This window comes from Phoxinus phoxinus, assembly GCF_949152265.1.
Source record: "Phoxinus phoxinus genome assembly, chromosome: 21".
NCBI lineage: Eukaryota > Metazoa > Chordata > Actinopteri > Cypriniformes > Leuciscidae > Phoxinus > Phoxinus phoxinus.
Window position 1 is genome coordinate 11,867,401 of NC_136896.1, and position 14,206 is coordinate 11,881,606.

A 14,206-nucleotide genomic window follows, 5' to 3' on the forward strand; every position below is an offset into this window, starting at 1 on the left:
AACGTAATGCACCCATTTTAACCCTCAGGTCTCCCAGTGTGTTAACCAGATTCACGGCTCTGCCTTGTGCAGTGGCAACGGGCTGGGTAACAGCTGAGGGGACTCTTGCCTTCACAAAGGAGAGTCGCGACTGCAATGCCGACAAGGTCATGCTCTCGGAGTGAATGGATGAACAATCCACGAACGCCATCTCAGCATGTTCGAGGCCCAGATGTAAGACAGCGATCGTGGCCATCAGATGATCACATCCAGAAACACATGAACTGAAAGGCATCTTTAAAAAGACGCTCACTACCCGTGCTTACTCTTTTAGGAAAATCTACTCTTTTGCGGCAAAGCGTTCAGGGGGGATCGCTGCATTTAATTGTGCAAATGCTTTTTTTTATGGCGAAAAACAGCTGAATGCACCCTTTCACCGCCATTTCCTCTGTTGCATGCTCTTTCTGAGAACGCTCTTCATTACAGGTGACTGGAAAGAGTGATTGCTGCATGCAAACACTCGGCTCAAAAGAAAAATTGCCACCGTCTTATATACCCGCATGTGTGGGGGAGTGCCTTGGCATGCAAATTCCACTTGCCAATTCCATTGACCATTTTTCTAAAACTCAGAGATGATTGGGGCTCCCAAGTGAGACCCCATTTGTCAGTCGACATAACGTTGTAGTTACTGATAAAAAGGGAACTACTGATCTGTATCAGTATGAGGCCGTATTAAAGGTGTAACAATTCTAAGCCAGCCTGATATCTCATGGTCCTGTAAAGTGACATCTAACAGGAAGTGAGTTAAAGTGTGAACTGTGTGTTCAGACTTCCCCCATACATGATTATCCCTTTAGACTTATCATGCAAATCACATTCAGCAACACCACAGAAAACCATAGTCCCTCTGTGCGATGAATAATCTCTATTGCGCTGTGATTATCAGTTTAGAGACCATGTGGCTTGGACAGCATACAGCTGTTATTCAGTGTAAAAGTGCATTAGTTTTTCCCATTATCCTTTCAAGGCTGAAGTACAGGCACACACATAAGTGCACAGATAAACCAGTTCCATAAGCCACGATTCGCCCTCAAGATCATTTACCATGAAGGTCTCCAATCTCTTGCAATTTCGACATTGGGGTCCAAAAAGATGAGAAGTCTTAATATAGGCTAAAATTACATTATCCACTGAGCCTGCAAAACCTTTTACTTCCAGCTGAGATAAACTGAACCGATGTTCTTCTCGAACATAAACAAGCAGTCCAAAACAATTAAACAAGTGATTTGTTCTGCAACAACAGTCATTTTACAGAGGACAATGTGTTTATAAGTTAACTACAGAGAGCACGATCGCAGCACAATCATCATTGTCCAATCCGGCTTCTTTTTTCCCCACTGAATCGCAAAGGCCAGAAGGCCACACAAAGGCTGTTTGCACAGACTTTATTTGTCTTTCTTGGACTGTGCATCAAGACCATACATCATATCTGAGTTCCTGCTGCCTTAATGGTTCTAGCACCTGAGAGAATACCCGCTGCGGCAATGCCCTCCCTCTCCGAGCACTTACAAAAACAAAACCACTCAGCGCGCAGCACCTGGAATCAGTGTGGAGCTATAACTCTCCTAAGAGACACCCTGCCCTATCCTGTGTTCCCTGCCCCGAGCTTGCACTGCGGCATCGTCCCAGCTCACAGTTTTCCTCTTTCCGCTCCTCCCGGACACTCCACATAACTCTAATTATTGGCTCACCCTGCTGATCCCCATAAGTTCAGCTGCAACACCTTCAAGGACTTCCTCTCCATTCAAAACAAGCCCGAAAGCTGCGGCTTCACCGCTCTGATCTTTGGGAAAAGAGAAACTCACAGCATGGGCCGCAGAGATAGGATTATGGTAAAATTATGAGGTGTGAGTGTGTGTATGGATGTGTTAATGTGTGTTACTGGAGCCATCAGCCAAATTTTCAACTTCCAGAAAGCCCTGAGAAGTTGCCAAAGGGAAATAGTAACTGTTAAGAAATAGCAGGAAGTGACTTTTGCTTCTTGAGACTGTTATATGTGTCTTTATTTGAGCTGTAAGTGGCTTTTTGGAACCCCATACATAAGATGTCCCTACTTCCTCAGTGATAGCACAGAAATAGATGTCATGAGGAATCAATGTGTCTCTGTGACGACACCACACAGTGTCCTAACCAGATGCAAAGCAATGAAGCAACAAGCAATAAAAGGTAAGTAAATCTGAAAGTCTTGTCAGTTGCTTGTTTAGGTTTGCAGTCACGTCTATAGAAGTTTGGGAGAAAGGGCTTGTGGTTGAAGTTATGGGGGTGGCTAAGATGGCAGAATACAGAAAACTGAGAATCGCCTACAGCACATTTAAGGTCAAACACAATCTAATTTCACATTCCATTTCTGGGAAACAGAAGTGTCAAAATAGAACCATTTCAAAGTTTGCTAGAGTTGTCAAGTACATTAAGGTGACTTTAAAAGCAGAAAAGAAAAAAAATGTCAGGTAAAACATGCATTTATAGAAGTTTTGCTCCATCATTGTCTTGGGTGTTTTGGTTTCGTTCCTTCGTTTCTTCTGCAGAACACAAAAGAAGATAAACATTTTTTGTCAACACAGACTTATATTGTATTGAAAAAAAAGACATTTCTCAAAATATGTTATTTTATGTTCCACAGAGGAAAGAAAGTTGACACAGCATGAGGGTTAGCTTTTGGTTGAACTATCGCTTTAAGGGAGTAAAACGACATTGCAACACAGAAAGATCAGGGGTCATCAGCAGTATTGTTATGCGTTTCATAATGAACTGTACAGACATGGCCATGCACTTGCAGAAAAGATCAAGATAGACAAACACAGGGTCAGCACACAGTGTACCATATTTTTTTGCACAACATAGAATAATTTGATTCTGTATACATACACCCAACTAGTCTGAATCTTTGTTTTAATTGCCTTACACCTGTGGAATGCAGAAGGGACAGAGCTGCTGTGCTATTTCATTACTGATGCATTGTGGATCAAATGACCCTGTGATCCAGTCCCTCATTGAGGGTTTCACATGGCATTGGGAAACTCACACATCTTGGCTAACAAAATATACTCCTCAGCTATTGCAGTAAGAAAATGTTATGCTAGGGAAAGGCACAAACAGCTCTGAGATAACACAAAGAGTAAAGTTTGCAAGCAAAAACAAAAAAAATATTACATTTTATTAATTATATAAAAAAATATATTGTGGCATCGTTTTATGTAACAGTTCCACAAACAAGTCATTTATGTCATAACTATCATTTCAGACAAAAATTGGCCAATTAGTTATTCATATATTTCATCTCTGCCAACTAAAACAGTTCCAGAGGAAGCCAAACACAAGCTTTGCATATCAAACAAGCAATGCACAGGCTAAAAATCTGTTCTAGAACAGTATGAGTGGATTGACGGATTCTTCTCAAACCGCTCTGTAATCTGCAGACTATGTTGTTTTGTTTTTAATTAGAAAAATGCAAATAAAAGCAATTGCCCCATTGCATCCACTGTGTATATTCTTTTCCTTATACAAACACCCTTGCAATATGTAACTATAATGTTAATCACACTTGTTTAGTCTAAATCATTCTTAAATGTTTTAAAGACTCTGCAAACTAAAAAAAAAGTTGTTGTTAGACACGGGTATATGGAGTGAGGTGGGCTAAAAAGAGTGTTTTCATTATTAGTTACTAATGGAACAGATTTTTTTTTACATATAAATATATGTCCACAAAATCACAGAATTATGTTAAAACTGAATTTTTTTTTTTTTTTTATATGAATGCCACTACTCCTCTTTAAAAAGCTTATAATGATGTATTCATTTTATACTGTTTGTCTGGTCAACAGAAGTAAATATTTCGGAACTAAATCAACCTTCAACTCCAGGGAATATATTTTAAGACTGTTTATATCTGTTATCTCCTCGCACTTGGTATTTCCTCAGCATAAAGCAGGTCATATTCTGTTTTCACTTATTTTCAGGGGTAGATCTGGTGGTGACATTATTGATTATCTTCTAATGAAGAATCCTTGTACAGCATCAAAACGATGTTGTGAATACATGGAAACGGCACGATTCATGACAACAGTGCTGAACTTTTGCGGCTCAAATTTAGTGAATCACATCTGCTCGTTATTTTTTTGAAAAACATCTGCTTGTAATTACTATCAGCCCTGACTTTTCTCATCAAATGTAGGCTTTTGCAAACAAAAGGTTTTCTTTAAGTAATTGGGATAGACACAACAAATATTAGGGGTATATTCGTATATCATGAGCAGGACTGCACACTCAAAAAAAATTAACTAGGAAGGTTGTACACTTTACGTAATATATTTATATTTAGTTTACTTATAATAATTGTGTTTGTTGACTCGAAATGTTTTTTTTCTATTAAGGTCCACGTAATTATGTCTCATCTTAACAGTACAAAATCCTAACGTGTTGTCTAAACACAAACCATTTATGTTAAGTAAAAAATTCTTACATCCAGAGGGTGGCGGTATAGTGCGACGCCAACTGCCATTTTGCCCTAACTTAATTTGATTGTGTTCAATCTGCTTAAATATAAAATTTAAGTTTACTTAATCCGTTTGTGTTGGATTACATGAATGATTTGTGTTGCATTAAATGAAACTGGGCGGTGCTTGTTAGTTCCCAGCATGCTTTGCATATGGTTAAATTAAGAGAGAATAAATGTTCAAATTAAGTGTTATTTTATGTTTTTTTGAGAAAATTAGAAAAGGGGAAGACTTGATAGTGTGTAATTGTGTTTAATGTTCAATTACATTGGAATTATTAGAACCTTTTAAAGCTGCAGTCCGTCGTTTTTCCTCTTTGTCGCCATCTCTGTTAGAAATCTGCAATTGCAGTTATTCGCGGAATTATTAACTGTGCGTGGGAAGTAAATCGGCATGAAACAGCGCGGATGAACACAATGTATTGAGGAGAACCTGCCGCGTCGCTGTGGATACTGTAACGTTACTGTCATCAGCAATCTCAGAGTATACTTTTTGAAAGTGTCAACATTAGAATTTTCATCGGAAAATGTCATCTGAACAAGTAAGTAACATTCACGTTTGTTCTGACCAAATTCGGGGGGTGGGGGGAAGCATTGCAGTAGGCTATATATCATGCTGATTAAATCTAACGATTGCTTATATCACATCAAAACGTGAAAAATATATTTTTTCTGTAGCCACTCTGAAGTCTGAAGTCTTTGGGTTTTACAACTGGTGAATCTCCAGTTGTCACTGGTGATTGTCGCTTTAAACTTTCGGGATCCACCATACCAAGTGCTAAGCTAAATCTCCTCCATCATCCACACACGCTAGCCGGGGACTCCTTCTCTATGTGTAGCCTACAGAAGTGACGTAATGACGCAAAGACATGCTCGAAATTCCCGCGGAAATCCACCAGTACCACTGGAATTAAAATCACTATTACAAGTTTACCGTTTTGAATCGAGGTAAGGCAAGCAGATAGTTTTGAACACTGGCTGGTTACGTTTTTTTCCAAAAATGTCTTTTTTGATATTTTTAAACCCAAAAAAGTGCCGGACTGCAGCTTTAAATTACAGTGGGTTACCATTGTGGAGAAGAGTGGAGCATTTTGTTTGGCTGTGGACTGATTCGGTTACGTTAAACTGCTTTGGTTGAAGGAGTATGTAAATCTTAGCATTTACTAACATGTGCTACTGCTAGCAAATAGGTAGCTATAGTCTATCGATTTAATTATGTGTCACTAAAATAAATTAAATATTAATGGATGATTGAAAATCAAAAACACTTGAATCATGTTGAATCATGTCAGAAAACCTTAAAATTAGTTGGGCTGACACTATTAAATTAAGCTGTGCCAAACCATAGTAAATAAGTTGAATCAACCTTAATAAATTAAGTTGACCCAACGTAAGTACATTAAATTGGAATAACAGAATTGCATAATGCTGAAATAAAGCAAGTTAATCATGTGGAAATCCTTTCCATGATTTTTTTATGTTCATTCAAAGAGTAATTTTTTTGAGTGCATAACAACAACCGATTTCTGACGGAAATATAATACAATGCATAATGTCTTTAACATGAGAATATACCTGTCAATGAATATTAGTTTAAAGTCCGTGATGGTTAATATCTGTGCTGCATTCACATTCTGTTTCTGTGCTCAATGTCAGTAAAGATAATGCTTAAGTAGTATTAATGGATCTCTCTGACCTCTAATGCCTCATTTGTTGATCTTCGTAATCCCTGTTCACTCATCTGTCTCTTGCCGTTGTAACGCCCTTGTCTCAAAGGCTTAGTCATGCTCTGAAGAACATTTCTTAGTTATCCAAGTGGCCGAGAGTGCAAAACCTCAGTGAGACAAAATGCTTTTTATATGATATCCATTATCAGCCCATGCATTAAAAACACCAACACCTCCTTATTGAAGGGCTTCTTCTTCGACTTCTTTGTCGAACATTATGCTGGGAATTTACTCAGAATGAATAATGCTTGCTGTTTTTGAATTATGAATTATGTTTTTTTGCTTTAACTTGCATAGCCTACACTGCCCATGTTGTTTTAGCACACGATTTACTAAAATAAGTACACAAATCAGCACTGTGTATGGTGCAGTTCCCTTGCATTGAATATATAATATAATATAATATCATATAGTTATTGTTTAATAATATTATTTTTAAATTGTGACTGCAAAAAAGTGCTTAGTTTTGAGAAAACGGTTAAAGTTTTTGCAGATAATACCTGCCTTTGTAAACTTAATCATTTTCTTTCTTTGTACCGTACACTCTGTAATCTCTCACCCTAGAGTCACATTTATCATTCATCATCTTAAAACATCAGGAAAAAACAGGCACAAGGAAGTACTGTTAAAACATCAATCATTCAAGCGTTTGTTTTTTACATTGCCAAAGCACTAAAACCAAAGCTTTCATGTAAACTTCTCAGTGTAACATGGCAAACCTCCAGTGGATATCAGAATAATCAAAAGAATAAAACAAACTCATAGTTTCTTTTCATCTAAAATGGGGACACATTTATAGATGCAAAGATAAAGAAGTCTGTAATGTTTCTTAAGTTGCATAACAAAAATGCTGCCCAGTGTTTGCGAAAGGAAAGAGGTAAGGCTTATGGGAAGGAGCTTGGTCATTTTGGCACGGCGTGCCGAGTTTCCTGTACATTTTGACAGGATAAAGACGAAAGGGATCTGAGCCGCACTGATTACTTCAGAAAAAGTCATTAGCACAGATGTGTGCATTAAAACTAGCAAGGTGCTGAGTGAGTGATGGCGGTGTCAACTGTCTGTAATGGCCTGACCTTGTAGAAGCTCGTTCACCTCACCTCGTAAGACGGATACTGCGGTAGCCTGCCGGGTGATGGAACTCTGTGACCCTCTAATATCAGAGAAAACCACATTCACCACTGTCCTCTTCAAGGGGAAACCCTGACACATTTACAGTGCCCCGGATCTATGGTGGAACAGAAGGAATCCGCGAGCCTGTAAATAGTGATCGATATCTCAGTATCCCACCTAGAGGCACAGATCATAATTAATGCAGAACACTGGATTGTTCACGAGCGTTTATACATACAGTGTGCGAGATAAGATGCCCGGACCGGGGTCACTGGATAGGTATTTACAAGCATGAACACATGAGCAACGGGGCCTCATAAATTCAGCCAGCTGTCCTGGGTCGGTCAGTAAGCTGCTGCCGTTAACAGGTCTTCAGTGAACCTGTTTCGTGATTCATTTCCATTACAACCTATACACCCACACTTATTGACTCGGAATACAAAACGATGCAACCCCGTTGTGTATAGCAAACAAATGCACACCTTTCAGATACCCTGACGTACCCAGAATTGTGCAATGTTTGCACTTGCAGTCGTTTTTAATTAGATAGGCAGCTCTGCGGCGTATGTATAATGCATAATGTATTTGTAGCTGGGGCATAATCCGACTTTGCGGTATCAAACTTTATAAGACATATTCAATAGTCAGGGCATATTGCGATGCACTAACTGCTGATTCTCATTTTCTTTAACCTGTTTACCTACAGTTTTTTTTGTTTTTTTTCGTTACAGCCCATGGCACAAGAATCTCACTCACTCTTTACCAAAGAACGTTAAACATTCAAATCTCTCTGCAGCCACTGCATTTGTATTTCACTCGCCCAGCTCTCTACTCACAGCTGTTATCACTAGCCCTGCAAGGAAAGCTCAGCATATTTCTGCAGAATCCGTCAAGTTCTGCACATCCTTCCCCCATCCCTTGAGCTTTTATTTACAAAATTCTTTGGCTAATATTATAATGCTTTCAGCTACCAATAGTGCTCTCAGCAAGAATGCAACGAATTACCCTGTTTTTCTCTCACGACCGCTGTAGAAAAGTGTGTTTTGTGGTATCAATGTGAATTATAAATCAATTATGATTGCTGCTTTTGTAGGGCAGGCACAACATTGATTACTGAACAGAGCCAGGGTTATTTTTATAGAGTATGATGGAAATATGTGCCATTCTTCTTACTTTTGGATTTCAAAGATCATAACAGTTCATCATCATGCAATTGTTCTGCCAGGAGTATCTCATGCAAGGCTCAAGATGGTCTGGAAGAGCTCCTGGAATATATGAGATGTATTGATTTGGATCCTTATTGGATCAGTACAAGATGAATCAGCCCACCGTCTAGACAAATAAGGTCTCTCACTCGGTGACAGAAAAAGATTGGTGTCCAGATTGAAATAACTAAGGGGGTCCTTTTAATTTAACTTTTATGCACCTATAATAACTTTGTCAATGTGAGTTTAGTTAGCAAGTTAAGGCTTTGCTGGGGAAACTTTGACTTTGCGCTTCCTTTTGATTTGAATGGTAAATGTTTGTTAAGTTATTATCTAGGCCTTAAGTAAAAGATTATATGGATGCAAATTCAGGTAATTGCATTTTACTGTCACAGGCTATTCATGTAGCTAAATTTACTATGCAAAAAATAGATAAGCAGCAGGTAGCAATTCTAAATGTAAATGTTGACCTTCATGTTTTGGTTGTTTGGCAGAATGCCATGGAAACGTTATGTATTAATGTATAATTAAATAAAAATTGTTGACAAAAAGACAACGTGTTCATATAAAATTATATATTATATGATGAACATAAATGAATACAATTAAATGAAATAGTTCATAGTGAATTCAGAATTATATTTCATATGATTTTGACATTGGGGACTGGTTTTACAGACAGGGTTTATATTAAGTCAGGATTAGGCCTGAGTTAAATTAGGACATTTAAGTAGCTTTTTAAAATGCGCCTTAGATAAAAACATTACTGAAGTGCATATTGAGCCAAAACAATGGCACTGACATATTTTAATATAATTGCTTTCTGTTAAGACAGCTCAAACATGCATTTTAGTCTGGGACTAGGTTTACGTCTTGTCTGTGAAACCAGGCATAGAAGAAATATTTGTCACCCTCCTATTTATAGCAATCACACCCTCAGTGTTGGTGAATCAATATTTAAACCCAAGGGAAGAGTAATCATTACGTGTAATGTTGATTTAGTGTCTGCACCAAATGGAGACATTGCAGGAGAGGCTGTTGTAGAGGACAGCTTATTTTTAGAGCTACAGGGACACACAGGTTTTCCTTCTGGCAATGTCCATCACTTCCTAAATGTGGGTCATGTGGCCCACCAAAAAAAGATTATCAAAATCCACCCAAGAGGCAAGACCTCAGAAAAGTATTTTCATTGCTCTGCTGACTGATTTCCTCTCTCAGTACTGCACTGAAGTGAGACAATGCAAGCACAATACGATTTTGAGAAAACAAACAAACAAGAAACTCAACAAACTGTATAGACCTGGGAAGTGATCAAATTGTAACCATGGCAGTGTTTCAATCGACTGTTTGATACATTGTTCAAGTCTTGTACCCCTCTTTTTCAGTTAACTGGTTTGTTTGTTCGTATATCTTTCTATATTACTCTCTTGAACTGTGAAAAAATAACTGCACTTTTTCTTCAAACTACTGTATCATTCCAGTACTTTTTTGTTTTTATGTTTTTACAGTGCTTGTAAAAATAATGAAATTATTATTATGACAAGATCAGGCTGCAGTATATGTGAAGTGGAGTTCTAATGCTCTCAGTAAATAATTATCTTATCTGAGATTATTTAGTCTATGTATGGTTATTTTTAATATAGACTATGCAGTTCTTATAACAGTTTGTCTGGTGCTCAGAAGTCTTTTTCATAAATTAGAGAGAAATTAAATAAACCATGAACATGCTGTGATCTTTTTTTTCAGTAGCCTACATTATAATAATTAGTACCATTAATTTGGAGACTGAACTCTTAAAAAATTTATGATTACAGATTTTGTATTTGATACAGATAAAAAATTCTGATAACCTAATGAAGAATATTAAAATGATGTTACCTGTTGTAATATTAGTAGATGTTAAAGAAAACCTAATAACAAAAATGTATTCCGCTGAAGCAAAATGCAATGCTGAATAAGACACACTAAAATACAAATTGGATTTGAGAGAGCTGAATGAATAGCCTATAATAGAAAGGAGCTTTGGTATGTTCTTCCTTCTCTCATTTCTCTGCTCCAGTTTTAATTTTGTCATTTGGTGGGAAATTAAAATAAATTTTAGGATTAGATAAAGTTCTAACCTGGCAAGAGTATTATTGTTTTTTTTCCCTGAGTGATTCCAGACAGAATTATTGCAGAAAGACACTGCAAGTAATTTATTTATCTTCCTAACTCAACCTCATAGCCCATTCCAGCCTTGTTAGAGCTTTATTCTTTCAGTCTACAGTCATTCATAAGATGCAGGCATTCAGTATCATGTAGATCATCTTGATGGTAGCAGGTCTGCTGATTGGAGAGTAATTTAGTCCTGAGATCCAATCAGTGGAACCCAGTTATCATGCAGCCTATTTTACTCAGACCTGCAGTTGCACCAATTATCTATGAACCAATTACTGTCTTGAGACATAAATGACATAGTTCTGTTTCAAAATGTTTTTTTGATCTACTTAAATCTGTTGTAAATTGCAAACATAACATCTTTTATAGACGTGGAATAAATGAAAGATTTTCATACAACTAAACAGATTGGTGACACATCAAATTATAAAATGTATCCTAATATCCAAAGCATTTTTGAATGTCTCTCCATTCCTTCACCTGCATTTTCTAGTCATATGTACTCTTGAACTGTTTTGAAGGCAATTTAAAAAATATTAATGAGCAACCAAAAAAGATTGGTCAAGCATTTGAAGTTCTCATATCTCATCAGTAGCCCTTTGCAGGGACACGTGCCGACCAAAAAATCAGACCTACGACCACAAAACTGAAACAGTCTGGCCCAGGCTTGATTGAAAACGGACCTGCTGGACTGAGCAAAGATGAAGCTGAACTAAAGGAAATTTGGTTTTATTCAGACAGGATCTTTGACATCAACTTAGATTGTCTGGTAAACAGCATGTAGTTCCGATAGAAGGCCAACAAGACAAGGTCAAGGACCTACCTCAGAGACTGCTGTTGTTGGTGCGAGAAGTATGTGCGAGAACAAAGCTCTCCGTACACTGCTGACTGCTGGAGGACAAGGAGCGACGGGGGGACCTCTGGAAGCGGTTCCGTCGGTTGAGGTAGCTGCCAGCCGTCCAAGTCCTCTGTCTCTTGCGAAGGTACTCCTTGTAGTTCTTGGTGAGCAGGGTGTAGAGGAACGGATTAATGCAACTGTTGCTGTAGGTCAGGCATGTGGTCAGATAGTTGATGTTGCGCTTGGCCTTGGTGGAGAGATCCAGCGTGGGCTGGAACTGACATAGAAGCTGCCAAATCCAGAAAGGTAGGAAGCAGGCCCAGAACAGGAGCACAATGGTGAAGATCAGATACAGGACCTTCTGGTTCGGGAGCTTCTTGGTCTGCTTGAAAGTCTCAGTCTGGGAGATCCAGTAGGTTCGTGCCAGGCGTATGTATAGGTACCCGATTATCACCCCTGGAGCCACAATGCTCGTGCCAAAAAGAAAGGAGATGTAGATTTTATATGAGAGAGGGCTCAGGGTGGGTTGGCACATTGGCTTGGAGCTCTCCGTCATCAGCTGGACGCTAATGATCATGGGTAAGGTGAGAATCAACGAAGCCGTCCACACCAGAAGGGCGATTGCTTTTCGGTAGCTCTTAGAGCGTTTGACAGTATCCAGAGGCTTGAGGACGGCAAAGTAACGTTCTGTGCTCATAACAGTCAGGGTGAAAATGCTGGCATGCATGGTAAGGAAGTCCATGCTGATGAGGATCCGACACCCGGCGTCTCCAAAGTACCATCCCTTCAGGAAATGTGTGCATACTACAAATGGAATCGTGAGTAAGTAAAGCAAATCAGCTAGGGCCAGGTTGATGATGTAGATGTACATAGAGGCAGCAGAGCGCATGGAGTGGCACATGACCACAAGCGTGTAGATATTTCCAGACACACCCACCAGACACATTAGGGACAGGATGGTGCCAATGGTGAAGGTGGCAGCCAGGTCTTCAGTAGAAGCTTCTACTGGAAGCTCGGTGACATTGGAAATCTTTTCCACCATCGCCACTATGGGCTCCATTGACACAGTGGTCATCTCTGAAGAGGAATTAATGGTCAAAAGTGGTTAAAAAGTTACAACATTAATAAAATAACTAAAAACGACATTAAACTCATTAAAACAAAATATTTAAATCGGTTGTATACCTTCAATTCCTAATAATAATTTATATATTTTAAGCCATGCTGTATATTAGGTCAAACATTTTAATATGTCTTTAATTCCAATTATAGGCTTGTTTCATATGTTATAAACAAAATTATTATTTAAAATGAGTATAAAACAATATTTGAACCTATAGTACAAGCTTAGACATGTTTAATGTGATTTAAATTCCTTTTAAAGGCTTGTTTTGTAAGTTATTAAAACAATTATTTAAAAAATAATATTTTAACCTTTGGTGTAGATAAGGTTGTATATTATTTAATGTGCCTTAAAAAAACAAAAAACCAAAAACAAAACACCACTCCTATAAATTAAAAATTAAGTTGAGAGGGGTGGATCAACTTTCCGACTTCTTGATATAATTTCTCTAAAGTCTGCTGATTCTAATTAACTATTTCTATCAAATGATTAATACATAAGCATCAAATTAAATAGCCTATGTAATATATGAAACAAGTCATTGCACCCTCAAATTAATGAAATATGCTTAGGGTATCTACCATAACAGTTAGGGCATTTCAGACAAATGACCTCGAGTCAAATGTAATGAAGAATAAATAATGCTTTACCTTGATTGAATTCCACAGATGGCGTAGCTCCAAGGAGACAGACGTTTAGCATTTACAATGAGTCCAACTCATGATTTCTCTGACGAGTTTACTCAGGGATTCCTACCACGTTGTCAGCAAGAAATCCTTGAATGGCAAAATAAAACAAATCCAGTGGACCAAAAAGAAATGACTTAAGCTCTGTTATGTGTGTTAGGACACACAGATCACGTCAATAAAAAAAGCACAAATGAGATTGGCAGGTGCTTCAGCCATGTAAGAAAAACTTCTGTTATTCTTCAGCAGAACACTCACTATATCACAAACCTGAGTGACAGATAAAAAAAAAATCCTACAGGTTCAGAACAACCAAAGAAAGTGGTACTATGGAAAAAAGGGCAGAATCCTCTTAGATGGATATGCCCAAGGAGCCGATCACTTTGAGCTACAGCTAGATTTCGAAACACTCTCCTCCACTGACAGAGTGCATGCCTACAAGGGGTAGAGAGAGAGAGAGGGAGAGGGAGAGCTACGCACACACACTAGCATAGAGTGGGAGGGGAGATGAGAGAGGGAGGAAAGGAGAGGGAGAGAGAGCGAGCGAGAAAGATTGGTTGGGGGGAAAGCATTGTGAGGAGGCATTCTGGAAATGTATGTGTGCGTGTTATTTGTGAATGACTAATGAGCTACTACCTGAACTCATTCATTCATCTAGCATATAGGAGATTGACACACATGGGGATTCGTATTACACGTTTGTATTTCTGTCTCCAAATAAAGAGAAATAATAATGAAGCACTGAACAAAATTTACCATAAAAAGCTGCCCTCGCAAAACAAAATCAGCTGGCATTTGAAGCAAACAGGTTTAAGGAAAATGGTTTTTG

The 14,206-nt window shown here is 38.3% G+C and overlaps 1 protein-coding gene across 1 annotated transcript in view; it reads right to left on the bottom strand.

The window, feature by feature from the left end:
* The window catches only part of uts2r (urotensin 2 receptor), a 30,942-nt gene extending 17,147 nt beyond the window's left edge, over positions 1-13,795 (bottom strand). The window contains exons 1-2 of the mRNA XM_079596223.1: positions 13,342-13,795; positions 11,554-12,645 (exon numbers count right to left, since the gene is read on the bottom strand). Coding sequence (XP_079452349.1) covers positions 11,555-12,645; positions 13,342-13,393 — 1,143 coding nt within the window. The 5' untranslated portion in view covers positions 13,394-13,795 and the 3' untranslated portion in view covers position 11,554. The remainder of the gene's footprint in view (positions 1-11,553; positions 12,646-13,341) is intronic.
* Between the last annotated feature and the right edge of the window lie 411 nt (positions 13,796-14,206).